This window comes from Dipodomys ordii, unplaced genomic scaffold (assembly GCF_000151885.1).
Source record: "Dipodomys ordii isolate 6190 unplaced genomic scaffold, Dord_2.0 Scaffold103, whole genome shotgun sequence".
In the NCBI taxonomy this organism is placed as follows: Eukaryota; Metazoa; Chordata; class Mammalia; order Rodentia; family Heteromyidae; genus Dipodomys; species Dipodomys ordii.
This window is the reverse complement of record NW_012267319.1, coordinates 2,274,515-2,301,254: the sequence shown is the minus strand read 5'-3', so window position 1 is coordinate 2,301,254 and position 26,740 is coordinate 2,274,515. Positions and strand designations below refer to the sequence as shown.

Genomic DNA, 26,740 nt, shown 5'->3' with positions numbered 1-26,740 from the left:
CTGTGTGCGTTGCTTTGATTGCTGTGGCCTGTTGTGCATGTGTGTGCTGTGTGTGCGTTGCTGTGATTGCTGTGGCCTGTTGTGCATGTGTGTGCATTGCTGTGGCCTGTTGTGCATGTGTGTGCATTGCTGTGATTGCTGTGGCCTGTTGTGCATGTGTGTGCTGTGTGTGCGTTGCACATGCCTTTCATACTCTCTCAGCTTTTTCACTCAAGGCTGGCACTCCACTGCTTGAGCCACAGCTCCACTCTGGCTTTTTACTGGTTAGTTGGAGATAAAGAGTCTCATGGACTTCCCTACCCAGGCTGGATTTGAACCAGGAGCCTCAGATCTCAGCCTCCCGAGTAGCTAGGATCACAGGCGTGAGCCAGCAGTGTCCGGCTTGGGATCTGTATGTGAAGTGCCCCCAACCCCATCTGGAGCACCCAGCTTTGTGGCCCCTTGGCCAGGGGCCCCTCCCCCCCAGTTCCCACACTCATCCTGCTCAGCCCGCTGCAGGGCCTGCAACTCCAGCACAGAAGCAGCCAAGCCCGCGCCCTGTGCTGTGCCACCGCTCTGACATTCAATGTGGAATTTACACCGACGCGGCATCCCATCACGCGGGTTTGTTCACGGGTCTGCGTGGGTCCGCCTGGCGTCCGACCAGCCCCGTGTGGGAATGTGCCAGAAGCAGCTGGATACATGTCTACAGGAAAAATGTACAGCACCCGTTTCTGTAGAAGAATATATTATTTAGAAGACAATTGAAAAATAAAAATTCTGTACAACGTCACGAATTCCCTCCCCACCCTTTGCATTGGTGACCAAAGCGGCTGTAGAAAACGTGCTCCGGTGGCGTTGGGTGCCTGGTGGGAGAGGAACGTCCCTCGGCCGCCGAGGAGGTCTGCCGGAGCCGGTTCCCAGGGGAGGGCTCCCCAAGCCCGTTCCCTGCACAGAAGGTCTCGGTCTCCGTTGGCTCTTCTCGGCCCTGTGACGGCTCTGCTAGTTTCTTCCGTAGTCTGCTGTGAGTAGAGAGAGCTGGTCTGTCATCTGGGGACTGAACACCGTAGGCGGGTCACAGCCATCTCTGCACCACACAGACTGACCCCATGCGGGCAAAGTGAGCTGCTTCGGAGCCACTCAGGACATGACCCGACTTCGAGTGAAATGATACTGCAGGGCACCAGTGGCTCACGCCTGTAATCCCAGCTGTTCAGGAGGCTGAGAGCTGAGGAATCATGGGCAAAGCCAGCTGAGGCAGGAAAGTCTGTGGGACGTATCTCCAATTAACCACCAAGAAGTCAGACGTGGCTCATGTGGCAGAGACCAGCCCTGAGAGGAGGAGCTAAGGGATGGTTCAGGCGATCTGACAGCCTCAGGCTGGCAGGCGCGTGGTGCCGTCAGGCATGCACTGGCCACGGGTGCTGCCAGGAGGGCTCAGGGCCGAACTCGAGCAGCGGCACGTGCTGAGCCACTGCCTTTGCAAAGCAGAGTACCTCAGTCGAAGTTACAAAGGACTTTCTCTTCTAAGTGGTGCATATTCTGATTTTAAGGGTTTCTGTTAGCTACGTACACATCTCTTCTTCAGAGCTGAATCTTATTACATGTAAGGAATTAAAGTTACACATACTTTAATTTTTATGCCAAACTGGGGCTTGGACTCTGCCTCACATTCTATTGCCTTTTTTTGTTCAAGGCTAGTTCTCTACCACTCGAGTCATAATTCCTCTTCTGGCTTTTTGCCAGTTCATCGGAGGTTAAGAGTCTCAACAGACTTTTCTGCCTGGATTGCTTTGAACCTGTGATCCTCAGATCTTAGTCCCTTGAGCAGCTAGGATTACAAGGATGAGCTACCTGGTCCTTTCTAAAGTTCCACTTATTTTTTGCCAGTCGAGGGGCCTGAACTCTGGGCCTGGGCGCTGTCCCACAGCTCTTCAGCTCAAGGCTAGCGCTCTAGCCACAGCGCCACTTCCAGCTTTTTCTGCTTATGTGGTGCCGAGGAATTGAATCCAGGACCTCATGCATGCGAGGCAAGCATCTACCACTGAGCCACCTTCCCAGCCCCTCCACTTATTTTAAAACACTGTGCAGACTGAGCTTTGAGTGTGGGTCAGGTCTGTCCACCTTGAGGCTGGAGTCGCTTCTGTAAGGTGGAGCCCTGGGACTCCCGTGTCTTCTTTCTCCGTTGTTCCCCGTGCCCGCCACCTGTTAGTCTGAATTACCCGATGCGTGGGGACATCAGTTTGGAAGAGCGTGGCCGGCGCCGTGTTTCACCTCTCTGCTCTTCTCTCTGGATTTTTCAGCATTCTCCAAGGCCAAGTTCTCCGTTTTTTTCTGTAACTGGACAGAGCAGAGCAGGCCTGAGTCAGCTGCCGGGAGGAGTGGCTGCCCCCCCTGCCCCCCACCCCCTGGGGGAGCTCAGGCGCAGCCAGCGGGGCTCAGCCCTGCACCTCTGTTCAAAGCTGCTTCTCTTAGGGCCAGCATGGCAGCATGGGAGGCCACGCGGGGGCCGGCCTCAGAACCGCCCGGACTTCGGGTTCTCTCCGATGTTGCCTTCGAACCCTCGCGCCCTCTGGAGGCAAGCCCTAGCAGCGTGTGTGGCCCGGCCTGCGCCCCGGCTGCCTCACCTCCGTCACCTTGTCGTCCAGCTGCTTCAGCTCCTCGTAGTGATCCCTGGACTCCCAGAGCGGCTGCAGCATGAGCTCCTTGACCACGGGGAAGAGCTGGGGACGGACGGCCTGAGCGTCAGCATCCGCTCACTGCTCTTAAGACACTGGACAAGGGGCTGGGAACGGGGCTCAGGGGTAGAGTGCTTGCCTAGCATGCATGAAGCCCTCAGTACCACATATGCAGAAAAAGCTGGAAGTGGTGCTGTGGCTCAAGTGGTAGAGTGCTAGCTTTGAGCAGAGAGAGGCTCAGGGACAGTGCTCAGGCCCTGAGTTCAAGCCCCAGAACTGGAAAAATAAAGGCACTGGGCAAGAGACCACTGGGTTCTCCGGGCCCCAGATCCCAAGTTTAAACTCACCCCAATTCTAAAGAGACAGGGGTGCAAAGGCACTAGGTCAAACCCACCCACATTTCCAGGCTGTGGGCCCCCTGTGGCTGTTCACAGGAACTCACCAGGCCCTCTCCCCTCCCGTCCTCCACCCTGGGGATGAGGGCCAGCATGGGCAATTTCAAGGCAGAGGGGTGAGGGGTCTCTTGGCTGGTGGCCTGGGCGGGGAAGGCTCTGCAGGAGGTGAGCGGGTGAGTGTTTAGCATGTGGGGGATTGGTGTGGGCTCTGGGGCCCAGAGGCGAGCAGCAGGGCAGGAAGTGAGTGGGTGGGCGGGGCTGCAGAGGAGGCCGGGAGACTGAGGCTGGGGCCGCCGTTCCTCAGTGCAGAATCTCCACCAGCTGCTGCTTTGGGGATGAGGTCAGGAGGGACAGGGGAGCCACCAGAGCTGGTGCTGCCCATTGGGTCTTGGGCTGGGAGTGGTGCCGGCTGCTACATGGGTGTCCACCCATGGCACAGGGCTGCGTGTGGCTCTGAGGCAGCGGGAGGGGCAACCGTCACCATGGCAGCGGAGGATGCAGCTTCAGGGCTCCTGTGTGTTCTGTGAGCACGTGCCCAGGGCATGGATGTGTGCGTGCATGACACAGGTGTGTAAAACACACAGCTGAAGCGTGTGTATTTGTGGGATGGGCGCTGTTCGCTCACCTTGGCCACTGTTTCAAACATGGGGATGAGGACAAACTTGATGAACCCGATCTGGGCTGTAGCTTTGGTCACTTTGTCGCGGTCCATGAACGGGGCCACGGGGAGGCCTTCTGACTTCTCGCGGTCACTCTGGGGAACGCAGTGGACAGCAATGTAAAGACAGAAACGCCCTCGGCATCTGGGGAGACCGGGCGCCCCCGTGGTAAAAGGCAGGCTACACCAACCCAATAGCTGCTGACCACTGAGCACAAAGTGCGCACGCATGCCCCCGCGGGGGCCGTGGGGCCACAGGCAGGGACCTACTGCCCCCCACTCTTCCTGGGCTCCCGCGTGCCCCGCCGTTCTCACTTCTCTACTCTTGGGCAGTTACTTGCCGAGTTTGTCGCCGGGACTGGTGGCTGTCACTCTCTGCTATGCCCTGGCTCGTTTCCACCAGCAGGAAATGAGCCTGCTGCGCGTGCGGGCAGGGTCCACAGGCCTGCCTGGCCTGCCAGCTCTTTCAAACGCAAGCCCTGGGCGGGGCCAGTAGGAACCCTCGGAGCTGCATGACTTGGGGTGGGTCTTACCTGCATAAAATACTCTTCTAATAAGCAGTCAACCCATGGCTCTGCAACCTCCATGGGGCGGACCTCATTAGAGATGTCACAGCATTTTATTAAGATCATCTTCAGCTGAAAGAGAGGTTGGGGCGTTCAGGCAGGGGCGGGGCAGGGGGGACAGAGAGGCAGGCTGTGCTGTGTGGGTGGACTGCAGTTGCTAGACAGGTGGGGTGAGGGGTAGACAGAATGCTGGCCAGGGGGCTGAGCTCTGCTGCCCCCTCCTTCCCTCACTCCGCTTGGACCTTTCTTGAGTCTCACCTGGGGAGGGGGACCTTCGCACCCCCAAAGCGTCACATACCAACTACAAATGGTCAAATTCACAAGTAACCTCTTCCTTGTTGGAAATTTGGGGAAAATAGAGAAGGCATTGTCCAGAAGTGTGGGTTTTACAAGGGCACCAAGAGTCGCCAAGCTGATGACACAGGGACCCTGGCAGTGAACTGTGTATTCCCGGCCTTTCAGAACACCTGGCTAGAGCTGTGTATTCCCAGCCGTTCAGAACGCATGGCCAGAACTGTGTATTCCTGGGCATTCAGAACGCCTGGCCAGAACTGTGTATTCCCGGGCATTCAGAATGCATGGCTAGAAGGATCCCAGTGAAAAGCTGGCAATGGACAAAAAGTGAAGGGCCCTGTTTGAAAAAACCTCCAATAATAAGAAAACAAAACAAACACTAAGGCAGAAAGGGATGGGAGTATGGCTCAAGCAGTAGAGTACCTACTTGCCAAATAAGCTCAGGAATCTGAGTTCAAACCCCAGTATTAAAAAAAAAAACAACAATATACAGGGGCTGGGAAGGTGGCTCAGTGGTAGAGCACTTGCCTCTCATGCATGAAGCCCTGGATTTGATTCCTCAGCACCACATAAACAGAAAAAGCCAAAAGTGGTGCTGTGGCTCAAGTGGTAGAGCGCTCGCCTTGAGCTGAAGAGCTGAGGGACAGCGCCCAGGCCCAGAGTTTAAGTCCCATGACCGACAACAACAAAAATAATATACAGATAAGCAAGGAAGAAGGAAATTTCAACCTAGAAGCACAGAACACAAGGGACAGCTCAGGCCTGCCCTGCCCACACCGGGCGTCGGTCAGGTGAAACGCCAGTTCTCTGCTGACAGACGTTTCCTGCACTCGGTTCCCAGCATCCATCTCTCAGCCAAGGACGCCCGGCCAGCGCCTCCAGCCTCTGCCCTGGGCCCCTCCCTCCAGCCTTCCTGGCCACCGTGCCCACAGGCTGTCCTGTGCCCAGAGCCTCTTAGGGCACTACCCCAGATGGGTGTTGCTTGATGAGTGTTGGGCAGGCCTGGGGCACCCAAGGGATTCTGATGAAAGGCCTCCCATGATCCAGTGGGAAACCACCTCTGCCTGGCCCGGGTGCCAGTGTCCCACATCCTGGCCTTGCACCAGGCACCAAGGACCATCACCAGCAACGGCCACCTTCCTGGATGAAGGTGGTGATGGCCACCCAGGACCTGTGGGGTCAGGTGGGGAAGCCTGGGCCCAGAGAGCCCCGGTTTTGTCGGCTCCTCGGGGCAGGTGGGAGGGTCGGGGCATGGAGTGGCCGCACTGCTCTGTTCAGCAGTGCACTGTGTGCGTGGAGCCTGCGTGGATCTGTGTGTTCACGCTGCGGTCCCGGAGGCCCCTGTGGCTCCTGTCCACCCGCCTGCAGCCAATCCCGCACAGTGATCCTATCTTTCCTCCCGGAGGGCCCAGCTCCAGGCCAGAGGCCGTCACAAGCTTGGCCTGGCAGGCCTCCCAGGGGAGCTGCCCCATGCCAGAGGCCATGCCAGCCAGACACTACAGTCTGTGGGACACGACTCAGGCTGGGTGTGCTGCTCCCGGCTGGCCTCCGGGGGCTGTGGCTCCAGACTCTCCTCCTCCCGAGTCACATGGTCACCGGCAGCAGCAGCCTCCCCGGGGCCTCAGGATGGGACAGACCCAGTTAAGCTGCCTTCACCCTGCTCGGGCACGCCAACGTCTCGTGGAGGGGAAGGGAAGCTGGGCGGGCCTCTGTCCCGTGCACGCTGTCTGTGGGCAGGCACATGAAGACTGGTGCTGCTTTTGGTCTGGCTCACTGTCCTGATTGTCCCCCTACCTGCCTCCCGCCCAGCGCCGCGACCCTTCGGCTGCCTGGGCGGAGGGGCGCAGCCTGCCTTCTTCCTGCCATCAACGACTCGTCTCGGTGCCCTTCCTCACGGGATGAAGTGGCCTCTCTCACATCCCATGGGTTTGCAGGAGCAGAGGCCTCACCGAGATCATGTGGCCACAGTGGTCCCCTGACCCTTCGTGTTGCTTCCTGTGGTTTCAGTTACCCGTTGTCAATGGTGGCCCAGAAATAGTCAGTGGAAACTTACAGGAAAAGAAAAGAATGAAGCCACCCAGCCTGTACAGTTTAAACTTCCTGCTGTGAGAAATGGACCTAGGAAATCTGTTCTCTTCCAGCCACACCCCCTTGTCCACATCCGCACGCAGGATTGGCTGCTCGCCCATTAATTACATAGTGGTTCTCTTGGTTCTCAGAGGGACTGTGGGTGTCACAGTCGCCTGGAGCCACCCTGGTTTTACTTAATAAGGACTCCAGAGCATAAGAGCCGCAATGCCGGCGACGTTCCTGCCTCACACTCTCCTAACAGCTGACCTCCATCGTCGCTATCATCAGCAGCAGCAGCAACATCATCAATCTGTCTCTGGGGTTTGAACTCAGAGCCTTTCTCTCCACTTGCACCTCATCTCCAGCCCTCTATAACCATCCTTGTTAGGCTCTTCTGGCACTTAACTTATAAATCAGACTTTCTCATGGGAATGTGTGCATGACAATGCTGGCCTTTGTGCTGTCTAGAGCTTCACGTATTCACTGAGGTCTTGGGACAATTGTATCACTTCTTTTGTGTATGTGTGTGTGGGGGGTCTGGTCGTGGGGCCTGAACTCTGGGCCTGGGTGCTGTCCCTCAGCTCTTCAGCTCAAGGCTAGGCTCTACCACTTGAGCCACAGCACCACTTCTGACTTTTTTCTTTTTGCTTTATGTGGTGCTGAGGAATCAAACCCAGGGTCTCATGAATGCGAGGCAAGCGCTCTACCACTGAGCCACCTTCCCAGCCCCAATTACATCACTTCTAATTTAGGGAAAGGGAAGGCTCCTGAGCTCCTGACTTCGTGGAGACACGTCCTCCCCCAGTGCCTGTGTTGACCCTGAGTTAGCTCCTATCTGAGTTCACTGTCATTCAGCCCCACAGCAGTGATCCATGAAGGCTCAGTGTACCCAGATGAGCAACAGCAAGTTCAGCTCATCTGAGCAGGGCACCTACTGTTAGCAGATAGGACAGTGATGATATTGGGTTTAAAGAGACAATTTAAAAACAGTGAGTCAGGCACCGGTGGCTCACGCCTGTCATCCTAGCTACTCAGGAGGCTGAGATCTGAGGATCATGGTTCAAAGCCAGCCTGGCCAGAAAAGGACAGTTCAAAGCCAGCCTGGCCAGAAAAGGACGTGAGACTTTTATCTCCAATAAACCACTCAGAAAACCCGAAGTGGCGCTGTGGCTCAAGTGGTAGAGCGCTCACCTTGAGCTGAAGAGTTGAGGGACAGCGCCCAGGCCCAGAGTTCAAGCCTCATGACCACCACCACCACCAACAAAATAAAAAATAAAATAAAAGAGTGAGAAGCTGGGCACTGTGGCTCACACCTGTAATTCTAGCTACTCAAGAGGCTGAGATCTGTGGATCACAGTTCAAAGACAGCCTAAGCAGGAAAGTGTGTGAGTCTCATCTCCAATTAACAAAAAAAGCCGGAAGTGGAGCTGTGGCTCAAGTGGTAGAGTGCAGATTGCCCTGAGCATAAAAAGCTTAGTGGCAGTGTCTAGGGCCTCAGCTCAAGCCCCAGGACCAGCACATGCACACACAGAGTGTACGCATCCCAAACGCAAACAGACACAGCACCTGCCTTCTCTCTGAATGCCAGAAAGGGGATGATTGGCTTTTTTTATTTTGGTCAGTTGTGGGGCTTGAACTCTGGGCCTGGGCGCTGTCCCTCAACTCTTCAGCTGAAGGTGAGCACTCTACCACTTGAGTCACAGCGCCACTTCGGGTTTTCTAGTGGTTCATTGGAGATAAGAATCTCATGGACTTTCCTGCCAGGGCTGGCTTTGAACCGTGATCCTCAGATCTCAGCCTCCTGAGTAGCTAGGATGACAGGTGTGAGCCACCGGCACTCGGCTTGGCATTTTTATTTTTTTGAGGCAGAGTCTCACTATGTAGCCCAGGCTTGGCTTGAACACATGACTTCCTGCCTCAGTTTCCACAGTGCTAGGATGGCAGCCATACACCCCCACACCTGGCACCTTTGCTCTTTGGAAGGCAAGCACTGGGCCGATCGCATGGGCAGGTCCTGCAGCGGGCTCTCCGGGAGGCTGGCTCTGGAGATCGTGACCTGGAGGTGGGCCCTCATCCCAAGGCCCGGCCTGACACTGGCTTGCAGGATTCATGCCTGAGCTGGGCGGGGAACTTGGGCGCACCCCATGAGGAACACAGAGCGAGGCTGCTCACCAGGGTCATGTGCTCCTCGTTGCTATAGTCAAAGTTCTCCATTTTTTCTTTGAAGGAATCCATGATTTCCGCATGGCGTGCCATGTCAGTGGCCAGAATCAGCGCGATCATTCCCTGCATGGAGAAGGCAGCGCGTGAGTGTGCGAGCGAGCGGGAACATGGCCTCAGCCTTCGTCCCACAGGCTGGCGGTGTTCTTAGCACAAGCTTTGGCTTGTGTGACCATCCTTCACCCATGTGCGGTGACCTCACCGCCTCCAAGGGCCCGTGGGACGAATGACGCGGACATCCCAGGATCCCGCAGGAGCTGGCTGGTGAAGTGTCGTGAACAGTAACACCTGTGCACCCAGCCAGCCATCCGCCCGCCCACCCGCCCAGCCAGCCGCCCTCCACGCACCTGCCGGATCTGCCTGAAGCCTTCGGGCGGGACGCTGGAGAAGATGTTGCACTCGGGCTGCGCCAGGATCTGGAAGGCCACGGCACAGTGGTGGTTCTCCAGGGGTGAGATGTCGTTGTAGCGCACGGCCAGCTCTGTGCGAGCGTTGATCTGGTACCTGGCGTGGAGGAGGGCAGGGTCAGAGCTGAGCTCCCTGTCATGCGTCCGCACCCCACACGGGGTGCTCGCACCCCACACGGGGTGCCCGCACCCCCAGGTGCGTGAGGGCTGCTGCAGAGGTTGCAGGAAGGCGTCACGGGGCTGGTCCGTCACTGCCCGCGGTCTGCCTCCCAGGACCCCACCTCTGCTGCCGCTCCTGACCAGGCACGCCACCCTGATCTTTAGCTCACCCTCATGGGTCCCACCTGTAACTTCTGCCCTTTCCCTGGGGGTGCCCTGAAGGCACCCGAGCTCCTGCTGATACTGCCAAGTGTCCGTTTGGGGGACAAAAACCAGCCTATATTTTAATTGTTTATTTTGAGAGAAAGTCCAAGCTCAAACTCATGATCTTCCTGCCTGCTGCGGGCCTGGCTGAGGCTGTACTATGGAGTCCATGCTGGGGTGAGGCCTCTTTGCTCTCCTGAGCTGTGAAGCATGTGGAGGGCCCGGGGGTGTCCAGGACGGCCTCCCGCACGGCGGCCTGGGGTACTCTGGACACTGTGTTCTGAGGAAGGGGGCCCGGCTCTGGTGCGCGAGTCACCGCATGAGCATACACACTCATTAGAGAGGGTGACGTGTCACTGACTGCAAACCAGTGACCTGTGGTTCTGTGGCGCGGCGCTCTGCCCAGCAGGCTGGGAGCCCTTCTGGGGTTCAGTGGGCCCTCGAGCTCTGCGTGTTCCATTGGAACAGGCCAGGGAGACAGCACCAGGAGTCACGGAAGGCCACCGTCCCCTGGGAGACAGGACAGGTGTTGCCGTTGGAACCTGAAGCCAGGATGCCCAGGGTGGTGGCTGCCTGCAGGGTGTGACGGCTCTGAAAGCCGGAGCCGTGCTCTGGGCTGGGGACCTCTGGTGACAGTGCCGGCCGGGACCTGCCAGAGGGCGGGGCTGCAGGTCTGGCAGCAGCGGGAGCGGAGCGTCGTGCACATACGTGTTGTTGTATCCCGGGTGGTCCAGATCGTGGCAGATGGCTGCGGTCATCAGGACCAGGATGTCCATTTGGGAGAGTTTCTCCTACATTGGGGGGGGGGCAGCACTTGGGTTTCTGCTCCTGCTGGGAGGGTGGGAGGGGAGGGCAGGGGGAGGGCAGGCCCTTCCAGCCTGGTGACTGGTGAGCACTGCCAGCTGCGGGAAGAGGCCCTGGGCGCCCGGGGCAGCGCAGGGCCAGCAGGGCGCAGGGATCACTACCCTGGCAGCACGCTGCCCATGCCCATGCTGGTGATGGGTGTGGGAAGGCAGCCGGACAGCCTGAGCCCGTCGCCCGCAGCGGCGGGACAGGCTCATCCCCTCCCCGGAGGACCAGGCCCCTGGGGTGCGTGCGGGACTCACCTGGAGGCCGCAGAGCCAGACCATGCTGTACATCATCTGCGTCACGCAGAAGCAGTGCCGGAAGTTGTGGAAGGGATTGTCCCGGTAGTTGTCATGCACACACAGCTGCGGGGCAGGAGAGGTTGGGAGCCACCCCATGCGGGGCCCTCCCGGCCCCGCAGGGCCCACAAGAGGGTCAGCATGCCCTGCCAGGCCCCGGTCCCAACCGGAGGCCCAAGGCGTGTGCACGTCCTGAGCGGGCGGTGGCGCCACGCCAAGCCGAGGGCGGCCACTGAGGCGTCCCCAGCCCGTGCGGACTGGGGCCACCGCCGCAGAAAAGGCGTGTGTGAGCACTTCTCAGGACTTGGCTCTCAACAATAATCTACTTGTTTTCAAAAATAAGATCTGCTGATAGAGACACACTTAACAACACACAACCTCCTTGTGCACCACCACTCCTGCCCACTTACACACTCCTGTTTTAGCACCCTCCCCCCCTTGCTCTGGGTGGGATGGGGAGACCGAGACGGCCGTGTCCTTCAGAACTTCCCAGTGCCAGCGGGACCGGCCCAAGGACGTCTGCAGGACCAAGCTGAGCCCCACACGTACCAGCCACCGCCGGAGCGTGACAGGGTTGATGTGGAAGTCCCGGACGAGGCCCAGGTCGTGGTACATGTGCTCCAAGCAGCTCAGCATCTGTGGGCAGGGGGGCAGGGGGCAGGGGGCAGGGGTGAGCGGAGGGAAGCGAGGCTGGCTGTCCCTCCTGGGAGCTGCCACCAGGGCACCCACGCTGTGGCCAGGCCTCCCACGGGAGAGAAAGCCCAGACGCTCTGTGCGTAGAGCCAGACCAGGGGACATGGAGAGGGGGCCTGGCGTCCTCCCGGGACACCAGACGGTGGGGGCTGGAGCGGGCAGGCAAGCCGCCCAATCGTGCAAGAGAATCCAACCAGAGACAGGGCTCAGTCTGTGGGGAAGCGGAACTCAACTCTGAAACAACCACACTAAGACGACCGCATTGACGTCTACATGTGAAACACAACCCCAGTGTGAGGACAACCGGCCAACACGCGCGTCCACGGTGCCCACGCAGGGGGCGGGGGACCCTCTGCTGGCCTTAGTCTGCGGTGAACAGGCCTTGAGTTATGACCTTCCAGGCCCTGTTGGGACAAGAAAGGTTTCCTAGAGTCACTGCAGAGCCTGGGGCGAGCTTCTGCCGGCAGCATGCCCCAGCCACGCCAGCGGCCTTGTCCTCTAGGACATCATGTGAAGATGGCACACTGCCACCGCGGAGATCTGTGATAGTCAACTGCTGGTCTCTGTGACCAGAATATCAAGAGAACAGCCGAAAGCTGGGTTCCAGGAGGCTCCACCCAGGATGGGCATGTGGCCAAGAAAGGCATCATGGGAGAAGGGCATGGTGGCCAGAACTCCTTCACAGCCCATATCCAGGAAGCAGAGCTGGAGAGGGGCCAGGACAAGAGACAGCCCCCAAGGGCGCGCCCTGGGACCTGCTCCCTCCAGCTACGCCCCGCTCTCTGTAGGTCCCAGAGCCCCTCCAGCGGTGGTACCAGCTGGGGACTTAGTCTTTTTGCAGGCCATTTCTTACCCAAACAGTAACAGAGCCATGGACTTGGTACGCCAGGGATGAGACATAAGGGCTGGAGGCCAGCCAGCACGGCTGTGCTTTCTAGAAGTGCTTCCTGGGTGAGGAGCCCGGGTTGCTATAGATGGCACCATGAGGCCATGGAGACATCCCCGGGGACAGAGCCCGACCCTGCCTGAAAGCATCCTGGCCAGGGTCACACCCTGAGGGCTGCCCAGGGCAGTGCGCCGGAGCCTGGCTTCATCTGCAAGCCAGAGAGAGACAGAGGGGCAGAGACACACAGAGAGGCCCCAGAAGGATCCATTGTTGACTCCAGCCCCCAGGACTGAGACAGGACAGTCACATTGTGTCAGCAAAGGCTGGGTGTGCCACTGAAGTCCGTCCCTGCGCGCGCACACACTGTGCGTACGGAAACAGCTGCAGCCAGCGACTTCATCCATCCGACCCTTCCACATCTGCAGCAGCGCAGAGTTCTGTGCCTCCCATGGAGCCCGGGCTGTTCCATATGAAGGGAGAGCCCTGGGGCAGCCGGCTGGCCTTTCCTCTTAGCCAGACAGACAGATGTGTGCCAAGCTGCTGGCGCCAGGCTGTGGGGATGGGGTCCCAAGGGAACCCCGTGCAGGTGTCCGGGGTCCTGGTTCTGGTTCCGAGGTGGCAGGTGCCTGGGTCATCGGGCCAGGGGCCTGGCTGCCCCGAGCCAGCCTCAAGTATGGCGAGAGGTTCCCCCCCCCCCCGCCCCCCGGCGGCTCAGAGGCTGTTCACAGCAACGCTGAGAAGCCGAAATGTTTGCTGTGAAATGGGAGTCAAGAGATGAGGACAGTCGCCAGACGAAGCCATCTGCTGTGCTGCTGTGGGGGAGGTGGCGGCGCGGCTGCTCCCACGCCCGCAGAGTTCCCAGCGGGTCCCTGCGCTTCTGCGCTTTCCCAAAGCCCTGGCATCCGCCGACCAAACAGAGGCCATGGCCCCCGTCTTTGGGCCTCTCTGCCTGTCACCCCTGGGCAGCTACTTCTGGAAGCACCTTCTCAGGCTCCTTGGCAAAAGCCGCAGGGCTGGGCTGCCCGGAGCGCTGCGAATCCACCCTGCGCATGGGGAGCCACGCGGCCCAGCGGGGCCTCTTCCGCCCGGGCAGCATTGGGCTCAGAACGGCAAGTCAGGTTTCAGAGCTGAGTTGAGGGTCAGTTTCCGTGTAGCTGTGCGCACCGGGGGCCCTGACTCTTCTTACTCCCTGCAGGCAGAAAGCCAGATGACTCTGGGCATGGTGATGTTCCTGGAGGACCGGGGGGAAGCCGTGCGGCCCGCCTGCTGGTGCTGGCGTGGGACCCGCCAGCTGTCTGTGAGGCGCTCTTCTCTACAGACTGGTTCTGTCCAGTCTTGGAGCTGCACTGCCATTTTTCTTCCAAGCTTGGCCTCTGGCTCCCTGCCCCCTGCCCTGGGCCTCACAGATGTTCTGATGGCGGTGCCCATAACTGTCTCCAGCTCTTCGGATCCCCGTCCTCAGGCCGCACACTCAGAGCTGGGGAGAGACTCTCCACGGATCCCTGGTGTGTTTGCTGCTCTACTGGGGTGAACTGAGGTGAGGGGGCTGAGGCGGGGGCTCTGCTTTTCTGGCCACGCCAAGGCTGTTCCTGTGTGGGAGACCCCACAGAGGCAGCGATGTGTACTGGCCATCTTGTGTCCCAGATTCTTTTTTTGCAGGTCCTGGGCCTTGAACTCCAGACTGGATGCTGTCCCTGAGCTTTTTCTCAAGGCAAGGCTAGCTTTCTACCACTTGAGTCACAACGCCACGCCCAGCTTTTTCTGTGATTGATTGGAGATAAGTGTGTCTCAGACTTAGCTGCCTGGGCTGGCTTTGAACCATGATCCTCAGATCTCAGCCTCCTGAGCTGCTAGGATGACAGGCACAAGCCACCCGTGCCCAGCTTGCATCCCAGACCCTAACAGGGTGAAGCACTGTCTTCTGCAGGCTGCAGCCGCCGAGCTCGTCAGGGGGCTGCCGGCGTCTCCCCACTGCGGGGGAAGCCATGCCCCGCAGATTCTGGCGGAGTGAACAGAGTGGAGCCGGAGGCTGATGAGGGAATTTTTTTCCTCTTCTTGGTGGAGGAGAAGGCGGGATTATAGCTGATCGCTGATGAATAGATCCAAACGAACGAACAAAAATTCCTGTGTTCCTCAGCAAATGAGGAAATCTGAAGAGATGCCTTGCAACCAGTCAAATGAGCGGGCCAGGCCGCAGCCAGAGTCTTCAGGGCGGGGCGCAGGTGAGCCAGCCAGGCCGCAGCCAGAGTCTTCAGGCCGCAGCCAATGCCCCGGGCAGAAGCCACTCCCCTTGCCAGGGGCTCCTCTGTGGGCTCAGTGCCTGGCTGTGGGCTGCAGCCCTCGGGTATTTGGTGCCACCATGACTCCCATGGTGGGGGACCCCCTGTCCCTGGGACCAGCTGGACTTGGGGAGCCCTTCCTGCCCTGGGCTCTTTTCTCCTGGTCCTCCTGTGAAATGTCACTTTGAACTTAAACCTGGAGGTCAAAGCTCCCCCCTCTTCCCGCTGCCCTTCAAAAGGACAGAAGAAAGTAGAGAGAAGGAGCCCTGGGGATGGCTCCAAGGGTCTACAGTGCTGCCACCCTGGCTCTGAAGGCTGGTCTCTTACCTCGTTGGGCTCCCAAAGCCAGACGTCAAAGGTGGGCTTCCGCAGGGCTTCGATGGTCTCCGGAGAGAGCAAGTACTAGGAAGAAGAGGAGGCCATGCTGCTCAGACCCTGTGGGCCCTGGTGTCAGATGCCCAGCATGAGCGCCTTCTCCTCCCTCTCGCCCCTCCACAGACACCGCACAGACGCGGGCGGCCTTCTGGTGGAATGCCATCCGGCGGTCAAGGGCAGGGCTCAAGAGGTACAATGGGGTGTTCAGGGGTGATAGAAATGTTCTCCATTTTGTGTGTGCGCGTGTGTGCGCATGCATGCACACGTGCCAGTTCTGGGGTCTGAACTGGGTCTGGGCACTGTCCCTGAGCTTTCTTGCTCAAGACTAGTGCTCTATCATTCGAGCCAGGGCTCCACTTCCGGTGGCAATTTTCCCTATGGTGATTGTGCAGAAATTTCATGACTGTATACATTTGTTAAAATTCTCATTACTCTGCATCTTAGAGGAGGAGCCAGAGATGTGTAAATCAGATCTCAACATGTTCACCAATAAAAACTACAGCAAAGTGACACCAAGGGAAAAATTCACACAGCATAAATTCAAATGTGGCTAAGAAGCTATTTTGAGCTGCTCCTTCTGGGAAGCGTCCCTGGGTGTAGCTGGGAGCTAACCACACACTCCGACAGCCAGGGCTCCCAGGCGGGTACCACCAAGATCAGGGAACTGCAGGATCGAGGCTAGGACACAAGGCAGCAGAGCGCTTGGCATGTGCTATGGTCTTCCATGGGGCCCCGCACACAGGGCTGGCCTGTGTGTTCTGGGTCTGGGCTGTGCCTGGTTTGTGACTTGACTCCCGGGGGAGGGGAGACAGTGTGAGGAGCGACCAGATCCACTTTCCTGTGGAGACAGACCTTGGTCTTCGTGGGAAGGCCTGAGCAACGCCTACACACTGCATGGAACCCATGGAGCTAGGTACGAACTAATGGGCACACGGGAACCAGGGTGAAGCCCTCGGAGGCTCTGCCCAGCAGGCAGGAGGAGCTGCAGGCCGCTCTGCCCCTCCGCCGTGGCTCTGCCTTACCGACGCTCCACTTAGGCCGCTGTGACGATGATCATCTCCGTGTGTGAATGGTGCTGGGGCATCAACCCAGGCCTTGCTCTTGCTTAGCTTTTTCATTCAAGGCTGGCACTCTACCATGTTGGCCATATTCTACTTCAAGCTTTTTCCTAGATACGAATCTCACCCAAATCCTCAGATCTCAGCCTCCTGAGTAGGATTACAGGTGTGAGATCCTGGTGCCTGGCTGATGGTGACCTCTTTTGTTTGAAATGACCTCAAACCAGGCATGGCCATGACTAAGAACCAGCTTCTCTCAGAGCGGAGGAAACCTGTGCAAAAGCAGGTGTCATCCTTGTTACTCGGGAGGCTGAGATCTGAGGATCATGGCTGGAAGCCAGCCTGGGCAGGAAAGTCCATGAGACTCTCATCTCCAATTAAGTACTTAGAAAAAGCCAGAAGTGGGGTGTGGCTCAAGTAGCAAAGTGCTAGACTGGAGCACAGAGACTCAGGGCAGAGCCCAGCCCAAGCTCCAGCCCCAGGAGGGAGGGGGGGCAGGAAGCACTTTCCACCTAAACTATTATTCAGGGCCAGGGATCCAATGAAGATTTTTGAAGCTTTAAAGTTGTTTCAGCTAACACTTGAGTGCAAACAGAGTCGGTTAGCAGACCTGCAGGCTGTCCTTTGGGGGGGGGGAGGGTAGGTATGCTATAATCTCACAAAGTAAAGTACGCCTGGAATCACTTTTGCTAAACAAACGTCAAGGAGAATAATGTTCTGCCTTAGACTGTCCTGCCTCTGCCCAGCAGGGACGGAGGCCCTGTGTAGAGCGGCGAGGGGCCCGCCCGCCCGCCATGTGGCACCTGGGCACTGAGACCCAGAGCCAGACTTGAACCCCAGCCAGAATTTCATCTCACCTTGGGATAAGCGGGGACATCGCGCCGAGGTTTCAACTTTTTGTTGTTATCGAAAAAACTGTACTTACAGGGGCAGCTGGTCCTACAGAGAAAAAGGAGATTAGCTTTGGCATTCACTGGCACACAGGAAGCCAGCAGAGGGAGAGCAGACAGAACACGGGGCCAGACCCACAGCCCCAGTAGCCCTGCTGGGCCTGGAGAGCGAGTGGGCAAGGCTGCCCTGCACAGCCCTGCCCCCACTGCCCCAGACTGGCACTCTACCACTTGAGCCACAGCTCCATTGGGTGGTTAATTGGAGATGAGAGTCTCACAGATTTTTCTGCCCAGGCTGGCTTTGAACTACAATCCTCAGATCTTAGTCTCTGGAGTAGCTAGGATAACAGGAATGAGCCTCCAGTGCCCAGCCTAGCTCTGCTTTCCGATGCACTGAAAGCTTTGTGCGGGACTCCAAGACATGGCTGGAGCATGCGGCGCCTGTGCCCTGCTCCTGGGGGACTTTTGCAGTGTTCCCAAGCTCCCCAGATGGATTTTCTATCTGCTTTCTTCTCCACTTAGCATCAAGCTCTCTCATCTCTGAACAGAGGAGACAGATGTGGTTTTGAGCCAGCTAGCCTGCAGGATTATTCTGGAAGGCTGCCCTGGGAGGCTGTGTGAGGATGAATTTCCCCGGGAGGCAGGAGGAGGCATGCCCCCCCGCCCCCGGGTATGGCCTGGCTGGGGAGGAGGGACACCCTGGCTCATTTGGGGTCTACCATACAGGGGGGCAGTTGACAGGGACCAGCACAGCAGTGAGCAAAATGCAGCAGAAGCTGATCTGGGAGTAAAGTCCCACCTTCTGGAACATTCATTTAGGACCATGCAGTAAGAGCCACAGAGAAGGCCATGTGGCTACCCCGGGGAAAGAGTGACACTCAGGCAAAAAGCTCTGTGCACGCTCCTCACGGGAAGTGCAGAATTCACCCCTGTGCACGCTCCTCATGGGAAGTGCAGAATTCACCCCTGTGCACGCTCCTCACGGGAAGTGCAGAATTCACCCCTGTGCACGCTCCTTACGGGAAGTGCAGAATTCACCCCTGTGCACGCTCCTCACGGGAAGTGCAGAATTCACCCCTGTGCACGCTCCTCACAGGAAGTGCAGAATTCACCCCTGTGCACGCTCCTCACGGGAAGTGCAGGAGCCACCCCTGTGCACGCTCCTCACAGGAAGTGCAGGAGCCACCCGGGTGCACGCTCCTCACGGGAAGTGCAGAATTCACCCCTGTGCACGCTCCTCACGGGAAGTGCAGAATTCACCCCTGTGCACGCTCCTCACGGGAAGTGCAGGAGCCACCCCTGTGCACGCTCCTCACGGGAAGTGTAGAATTCACCCCTGTGCACGCTCCTCACGGGAAGTGCAGAATTCACCCGGGTGCACGCTCCTCACGGGAAGTGCAGAATTCACCCCTGTGCACGCTCCTCACGGGAAGTGCAGGAGCCACCCGGGTGGCAGAGGTGGGACCCTGTGCCGCCAGGGAGGGAAGGGAGTGGCGGAAAGCCAAGCGATGTGAAGAGACAGGGACAAGGAAGAGGTCACACTCGGTCTGAACTGCAGGGCCGAGCAGAAAAGCTGATAAGCTACCAGGATGAAGAACACATTGGTGGGCGAAGGGGGCTGAGCTGGGCCTCATGGGGGAAAAGTCAAAGTGCTGAATGTTGGTTCAAAGCGAATCCACTGCTTGATGCTAGGAGTGGGAAAAGGATGACAAGACAACACTTCGTCATTCTAAACAACCGGATATGTGCACGCCAGGAAACATTTGGCCGTGTGTCCCGTTTAAACGGGGCATCGCTGGCCAGTGCCATCGCGGGTGACACCCCACCCCCATCTGGTAGTCTGGAAGTTGCACCAGGAGCTGACACTACTTTCAAACTCAGAAGAACAAGCATATTTATTTCCTAAACAGAAGCTTTCAGTATTGCTGCTCTCCATCCCAGCGCTACACTGTGAATATCACCAGGATCGCTATGACAGTTTGCTGTGCAGAAGGGATTCTAATAGATTTAGCAAAACAGTAATAACAAAAGACTCAAAGCCACCGAGTGTACCAAACAGCCGTTTCCACCACCACTCCGGGCACATTTCTGAGCACTCAGGAACTTGGTCTGTGCAGTTTGGATAACTGCACTATGATTTCCTTTCTGCTTTGAACCTTGTTTGTACAAACATGTGCACAGTGCTGTCTCTGTGTCTCCCGTATTCCCCTGGGGGTCATGAAACCCTGAGGCAGGATGCCTGACCGCTGGAGTCCAGCTCCTCCTTGGTACACAGAGGCCCTGGGCACAGATGGGCTGCTGACCTGCGTTGGCCAGTGGCCCCGCCCCCAGAGTCCTGTTGCCATGGGAACAAGCATCCTCCAGCTAGCAGAGCAGCTGGCAGGGTGCCTTTGCTTTTCATTCCATTTGGAGCCCATTTTCCCCTTCATTTCCTGGGCTTCCTGCCTCCCCTCCCCTGGGGCTCGGTCCACGGTCAAGGCCATTTGTCTGGGATGCGCGTGGAGATCACAGACCTCTAGAGCCCTCCGTCAGCACCCGTGATCCTGCAGCCTTCCCAGCCCGGAGAAGCTGGCGCATGCCACGCCCCACTCTGCCCCCCCCCCCCGTGGCGCTGGGTTCCCCAGTGGACCTGCCATCGAGCCTCTTCCCCCTTGGGGGACAGTTCTGAGAAGCCTGAGTCTCAGGAGAGGAGAGGCTGCCGGAGCTGGTGGGCCAGGCCTCATGACCTCTGCTGTCCCTGCGGACATCAGTGGGCTCCTGCTGACGTGGGCTCATGGTATTTCAGGTTCAGCAGCCACCGTGTGCGTACAGAGCCAGGCTCACCCTCACCTAGTGCACTCTGCTCCCCTAAGAGGGAAGGAGCCGCCCCTCCCCCTTCTCTTCACTGTGCAGAGAAAGCTCCAGCTTAACAAGCTTCAGCCCAGAGACTCGGCCTCTCTTCCCTGCCAAGTCAGATGGGCAGATGGACAGACAGACCAATGCTCTCTATTCAGAGTCCTGGGAATAGGAGGCTCATCCTGTCTGCCAGATGCTTTTGTCTGCTCACTGTTCGTTTTCTTTACAAACGGCATCAAGTTCCTTCAGGCTGATGGGTTACAACACACACATTACCCCGTGTGCCGTGCGCTCCTCTCCAGAGCCTTCCTCAGCCATCAACGCCAACTGGACAGCCTCAGGATTACAAAGCTCCTCTCAACAGCCCTGCCACCCCCCCCCCACTGGCAGCAGATTGGGGTGTGAAGGCCCCGGCCCCCTGCTTGCTGGTTTCTGTGGGAGCCCTCCCACGCCCGGCGGCTCTGGCTCTCCCGGCGCAGACCTTACCTGTTGCTTCTGGCGGCCAGTTCCTCCCTCATCTTTTTAATGTCACTCTTGCATTTCTCGATCTCCACTACTTTAAGTCCTTCCACTGGTGACAAAGAGACACATCACAGCAGGGTTATTGTGGGTGAGAGGGGAGGAGCGCAGACCTTCCCACCGTGGCCGGTGCGGCTGTGCGTCTCACCCCCAGCTCAGCAACTCGGCCCCCACGTGTGGCACACAGCTGCAGTCAGAGAGGAGCCCCTCCCCCATGTGTCGGTGCCAGGGGAAGGCCCGAGTCTTTTATCTCCAACAGAAAAGGGGGAAAATGTAGCCCTAGTGCCTAAAAAACCAAGCTTCCCCAGCAAGGATTAAAATCCCATCGAAATACAAAGCTCTTAGAGGCCCCCAGAGCAGATACGAAAACAAACAGGCAGGGTTGAGGATGAGCAGAGCTGGGCGCTACTGCAGTCCCGGGTCCCGCTGCGAAGTGCAGCCGGCTCCGGGGACTGCGGCAGCAGACAGGCCGCAGGTATGGCCCGGAAGCCTGCGACGCTCTCAGGAAGAGGAAGATTAGCCTGGTGTTTTATCAGCACACCTCAGTTTTTATGCATGCAAAAGGATGCACCCCCCCCACGAAGTCACCCCACTCCTTCCCATCAAGCCTGGCTCTGCAGAACTGCTGGGAATAAACGTAGCTTTCCAAAGGAAAAGCAGCGCCTGCCTCGGGACCTCCCAGGTTCCTAAGGTCTCCCCCCTCAGAGTGGCAGGGGAAGCCTGTGGCGCCCCCCCATGGGCTTTCCATGGTGGGGGCGAGTGGGCACACCTTCTCAGGGACACTGCCTATTGTGCCCTAAGGCATGCATCCAGCCCTGGTCCTGGGCAGGGAAACTTCTCTCCTTTTCAAGGATGGACAGAAGCATGCGCACTGAATGTCAGGCTGGTGTGTGTGGCTGCAACCAGGGCGCTAGCGGTCCTGGCGGCCAGTGGAGGGCGCACAGGAGCTGGGCACGCTTTTTGGCTGCCTGATCAGTCACTGCTCCTTTGCCATGGGGTTCTTCCTGGCAATTTGCCGCTCCAGGTCTGGCTTCCGAAAGGAAGGCGGGGGGGGGGGTCAGGGAGCCTTCAGGGACTTGCGCTTGCCACAGGGGGCAGTTAACATTTACAGCAAGACTCCTACAGCTTGATCTTGTTGATGCTCGAGCGACAGAAAGTTCTGGAAGGTGGACAGATGTGGGGAGAGGTGGGCGTGTGTGTCCCAACAGGGTAGCTGTGCCTGCCATCCTGGGCCTGTGGTTACACTTGATGCGTGTGTGTGGTTTGGTTGAGATCAAATTCAGAGACGGGGGCATCCTCAGCCATGGAGAAGCAGCCCCTCAGCCTGGGGAGTGGCCACCCAGAAATGCAGGAGAGGAGCCAGGGGCCCGAGCAAACAGCGTCCCTCGGGGAGGGAGGCGCGCCTGCCCACCAGGATGGCTGAGTCGCACGCCTTGCCTCGCCTCCAGAGGTCAGGCCTGCTGACACCTCACTTCCAAACCTCCTATGGCTGCAATCCTTTCCCAGGGTTGGAGAATTTCCTGCTCCGTGGTGCTTGGCTCCCACCAGGAAGTTGGAAAAGCTGGGTACTCATTGCGTGGGCCAAACTGTGCATACGTCATCTGTAGTGCACACATCTGAGCTCTGCCACTTGAGCCACAGCTCCACTTCCAGACTTTTGGGTGCTTAACTGGAGATAAGAGTCTCGTGGACTTTCCTTTCCAGGCTGGGTTTGAACCTTGATCACCTGCACCAGCCTTGTGCTCACATCTTAACCTCCTGCAACACTGAGAATGTGACTCCAGGTGGAGAAAGATCCGTTGTAGACAATCGGTTAGAGAAGCTGAGCTGAGGCCATCTGGATTCAGAGACCCATGTGTGTTCTCGAGAGATGGGCAGGGGAGATGTGACAGTCCCAGGTGGGCCCCGTGACGGTGGGGGCTGGGGGCAGTCACAGCAGAGGCTGGCTGTGTTGATGTGGCATTCTCAGAATCATCAGATGCCCGCGAGAGGCTCCTTGTTTTGAACCTCCTACCTCCAGCGCTGTGGAAATGCCTTTTTGCTGCTGCAGCCACCCAGGCTGTGGTGCTTTGTTGCCGTCATGGAGAGGAACCCAGGCCGGCTCCCAGGTTTCCCTTGCAGCTGAGGTCTGGCACCTGGCACAGTGTGCCCAGGCTTCGCATCTGCAGCCAGAGACAGGAAGCAGCAGCTCGAGGCATGCTGCAGCGGCAGGAACGCGAGGGCTGAGGACCCCGGGCTGGAGCGCGGGAGCAGCGGAGCCTCACGGCGGTGCCCAGGCCCGGCACCCTCGGCCGTGCAGCATTGGATCGGCACAGTCCAGGCTTTGCACATGGCACTGAGCTCTCCCGAGAGCAGGCGGGCGCTGCCCAGAATCCTTGGCAAAATCCTTTTCTGCTCAAGACTGCCAGTTTATTTCTTTTAATTCATGCCATGAAGGAGTCCCAGAGAAGCTCTATTTTTTTTTTTTTTTTTGTTGGTCGTGGGGCTTGAACTCTGGACCTGGGCGCTGTCCCTGTGCTCTTCAGCTCAAGGCGAGCACTCTACTGCTTAAGCCACAGCACCACTTCTGGTTTTCTGGTGGTTCAGAGTCCCACGGACTTTCCTGTCTGGGCTGGCTTTGAACCGCAATCCTCAGATCTCAGCCTCCTGAGTAGCTAGGAGGACAGGCGTGAGCCATCGGCGCTAAAATTAATTTTTTTGTGTGTATGTGATACCAAGGAATTAAACGCAGGGCCTCATGCGTGACAGTCAAGCACTCTCTCAGTAGGCTCCTTCTTTTAGGGCCTCATGCTTGCTCGGCAGGGGCTCAACCCCTTGAGCCACACCTCCAGTCCTTTCTGTTTGCTTCCATTATTTTTGAGGCCAGGCCTTGCTTTACTCCTTGGCCAGCCCGGGCTGCCATCCCAACTTGTGCACCCATGTCACTGGGATGCCAGTTGTATGCAACTGCAGCCACAACTATTTGAGATGAGAGTCCCACAAAAGTCATTCTGCTTGGGCTGACCTTGACCCGTCACCCCTGCTCTCTGCCAGCCTTGTGCCCTGGTGCCCAGGAGCTGCTCTCTTGCTGGTGTGCAGAGCAGGGACTGACTTTTCCTGAGGAGTGGCCGACACCGCTCCCAGGGTGAGTTTTTTGTCTAATTGCTGAATGGCTTCATCCAGAGGGAAAACAAAAATGTCATCACAACTGAATAATCCAATAAGTCTGAAACAACTTGACACACTTTGAAAAGCCTAAAAGCCTCACTGCAAATGAGTAACCTGAATCAGGACTTCCAGGCTTCCAAGTTTCCTTTCTTGAAAAATTATAATTAGAACAAGATATAAAAAAAATGACGATCAGCCATCTTACAAGGATAGATCATCCAGATTTTTTTTTTTGGAGAAGGGTGGATACCTGATGCTTAATGGCCTCCTGTTTGATTTTTTTTTTCCACTCAGACTGAGTTCATAAATAAGGTGCCAAAGCAGGGTTGTGGGGTCACACTTGAAATCCTAGCCACTCAGGAGCTACAATATGAAGATCGAGGTTTGGTGCCAGCCCGGGAAGACAAATCCAAGTGACTCATACATCCAATCAGCTGGCAAAAAGCCAGAAGGGGAACTTGGCTCAAGTGATAGAGCATTAGCCTCAGCAAAGACGCTGGAAGGGGCAGTGTCGAGGCCGAGTTCAAATCCCAGTACCGGCACAAAAAAGAACGGTGGGAATTATGGACCATCCTCCACCTGGACCGCGACAATCCTGCTGCTGCGGTGCACCGGTGGGATGCAGGCTGGTGGAGTCCAAACCACAGCCCTCCGATTATGGCGAGGGGAGGGGGGTGACTGGGGGGGGGGAGGCACGAGGGATGGGAGGCTGCATTCCTCCCAGAATCTGGGCTTTCTGGTGACCCCATAGAGTGGAACCCACCCTCTCTTGCTCGGTATGGTTTTTCTACTTTCCTCATGGGGTGACTGGAAACCAAGAGCTAAGCATGCTGCAGACACAGTCCAAGATATGGCCCAGTCCCAGGTTTCGATGTGGATCCAGGAAGAGGTGGACGGGCCAGCAGAGGCTCACCTTGGGCTTTCCCGGCGGGCTCTTCTGCCTTGCGCATTGCAAGGCTGAGACCTGCCTGAGCCCTGGCTGAGGGGAAAGATGTTTCCCAAACACCTCGCGCACAGCAGGGGCTGCACCCCGCAGCATGCACCTTGTCTTCATGGTTCCCCGGGGATTAAAGGACACATAAGCAGCAAAGAAAAAAGTCACTCACATTCTACCCGTTTCTCCAGCACCGCCAGGTGATTTGCAACTTCCGCTTTCAGTTCATTGATTTTAAATGCTCTAGGGAGAAAAGAAAAAAAAAAAAGAAAGACAGACTATAGCCCATAAAACCTTCAAAGATGACTGTGACTCCACGCCCTGGGCGAGTCCCTGCGCAGGCCGGGAGAGGGTGGGGACCGAGGCTGGTGGGGCAGCTCTAAGGGGCTCAGTGTCCCCAGCCAGACTTGGGGGACATCCCATCCTGTGACCAGGGCAGTGGGCCTCCCGCGGGAGGACACCAAGTCCCAGGTTCACCCTGGGGCAGCCTGGCTGAGCGGGCACGGCTGGCTTTGGGGCCCTCAGGGGCTACAGGCCATTCGCCGTGAGAACCAAGCGGGAGGGGGAGGCCACGGAGGGACCAGCCAGTGATGTGGACTGGCAGGGTGACTTGGAATGGAAAAGAAGCCTCTCCATGGGCAGGCGGTCAGCGGGGAAGCTTGTTTTTAAAATGGTGCCAAGCTCTGTGGTGGGCTCTGGGTCTCTCAAGACAAAGTCCCTGGGCCCGGCGCTCCCATCCTGACAATGATGCCAGATGGGTCTCTGGGACAAGGTGCTGGGTTGGGTGAACCCAGCCAGCTTGGTTACGGAATCACAGGAGGGGCCCGGCAGCCGGGGCTGCGTCTGCACGGAGATCCATGCCCACGGGGCCAGGCCGGGCGCTGAGAGGACGCAGTACCTGGAGAGCTGCTCCGCCACCTGGGCCAGCACGCCCTGGGTTAGCTCTTCTCGCTCTACAAACCAAGGAAGAAAGACAGATAGCGCAGGGGTGTGGGGTGTGCTGGGGGGGCGGGGGGGCGGGGCAGGCGTGGGGGGTCGCGGGGGGGGGCAGGCACTGCCAGGGCCTCCCGGGACCTGGGGTGGTCTCTGTTCCCCCCTGGCTGCTAACAGTAGACCTTCCGCAGTGTCCTGGCCCTGTGTTCTCGGGGCACTGGCACAGTTAGGAAAGCAAGCAGGCCTGGGGTCTCTAACGGGGGGTGCTTTTCCTGAGCGCTCATTTCATGGGGTAATGACGGAGATGAAGCGGGTTCAAGGCAGGTCCTGAGTAAAACCACAGGGGTCTCATGACGGCCCGCAGGGAGGAAGTGGGCGGGCGGAGTGGGCTGGGTCCCCGGCTGTCTGGCCTGTAAAACTGGGCTGGGGCTGGTTTTACAAGGCCTCAGGTCCCAGGCTGACTGTAACCTGCCCCTTTCCTGTATTCCTGGCCAGCCCCATGCAGGGGACCCCATTCTGTGCAGCAACGCCCTGAAACTGATCCACACTGGAAGCTCCAGACGCACAGAAGACCCTGCCTCTCGAAGAAAGGAGTGGACAGAGGGATTCCATTTTTGAAAACGCAGGAGAGAACATACTCTAAAATAAATTTTTAGTTTTTGCTTCCCAATATCTTCTGAATTTTCTATATTGGACAATATTCATTTTGTAGAAAGAAAAAAAAGAGAGCCGGGCACTGGTGGCTCACGCCTCTAATCCTACATTTTCAGAAGGCTGAGATCTGAGGATCTTGGTTCAAAGCCAGTCCAGGCAAAAAAGTCTGTGAGACTCTTATCAATCAACTGCCAAAAGTGCCAGAAAGGGAGGCGTGACTCAAGCGGTAGAGGCCAGTGTAGAGAGCTGCGTGCAGCCACACCTGGAAGATGGCGCCAGCTTCCGCCCTCCGCCTTCCCAATGGCGAGTGCTCTCTGTGGTAAACAACTCCTTATATGGCTAAGGTATAGAATCTGGCTTGCTTCCGCGCACCTGGACCTAATTGGTGGTTCCCACGTGGCGTATCAGGGTTGGCTACCCAGCGGGTACTTAAGGCTGTGGGGAATTCTCCCCGGGGTTGGGGTCAGAAGATTGCTCAAAGGTCCTGAACAAACTGCAGAGAGAAGAGCTCGGTGTCGCGTCTTCCTTGCTGGTCGAGGCGGTCGTGACAGGTGGTGGCCCGTACGGGGACTCAGCCATAACCCCAATGAGGACTCAGAACTCTCTGCAGTCAGGGTGGTGCACCGGTAAGTTCCCAGGTAAAGGGGAATCCGTGACAAGAGCGGGGGTAAGTTCCCAGGTAAAAGGGGAATCCGCGACAAGAGCAGGGGGATTTTTGCTCTTCTCGGTAGATAAAGAGAGAGCGAGAACCCGGGGCTAGTC

The 26,740-nt window shown here is 57.8% G+C and overlaps 1 protein-coding gene across 5 annotated transcripts in view; it reads right to left on the bottom strand.

The window, feature by feature from the left end:
* Nucleotides 1-714: 714 nt before the first annotated feature.
* The window catches only part of Pde9a (phosphodiesterase 9A), a 60,178-nt gene continuing 34,152 nt past the window's right edge, over nucleotides 715-26,740 (bottom strand). For 3 of the 5 annotated variants that reach the window (XM_013027382.1, XM_013027384.1, XM_013027385.1), the window contains 15 exons: nucleotides 25,290-25,344; nucleotides 24,564-24,634; nucleotides 20,278-20,362; nucleotides 16,924-17,005; nucleotides 14,961-15,035; nucleotides 11,325-11,411; nucleotides 10,737-10,841; nucleotides 10,339-10,421; nucleotides 9,208-9,364; nucleotides 8,813-8,926; nucleotides 4,244-4,348; nucleotides 3,678-3,806; nucleotides 2,607-2,702; nucleotides 2,202-2,319; nucleotides 715-1,001 (listed from right to left, as the gene is read on the bottom strand). In XM_013027382.1, the coding sequence (XP_012882836.1) occupies nucleotides 2,218-2,319; nucleotides 2,607-2,702; nucleotides 3,678-3,806; nucleotides 4,244-4,348; nucleotides 8,813-8,926; nucleotides 9,208-9,364; nucleotides 10,339-10,421; nucleotides 10,737-10,841; nucleotides 11,325-11,411; nucleotides 14,961-15,035; nucleotides 16,924-17,005; nucleotides 20,278-20,362; nucleotides 24,564-24,634; nucleotides 25,290-25,344 (1,346 nt within the window). In that variant the 3' untranslated portion in view covers nucleotides 715-1,001; nucleotides 2,202-2,217. The remainder of the gene's footprint in view (nucleotides 1,002-2,201; nucleotides 2,320-2,606; nucleotides 2,703-3,677; nucleotides 3,807-4,243; nucleotides 4,349-8,812; nucleotides 8,927-9,207; nucleotides 9,365-10,338; nucleotides 10,422-10,736; nucleotides 10,842-11,324; nucleotides 11,412-14,960; nucleotides 15,036-16,923; nucleotides 17,006-20,277; nucleotides 20,363-24,563; nucleotides 24,635-25,289; nucleotides 25,345-26,740) is intronic. The other 2 variants (XM_013027383.1, XM_013027386.1) reach the window with 2 other exon arrangements.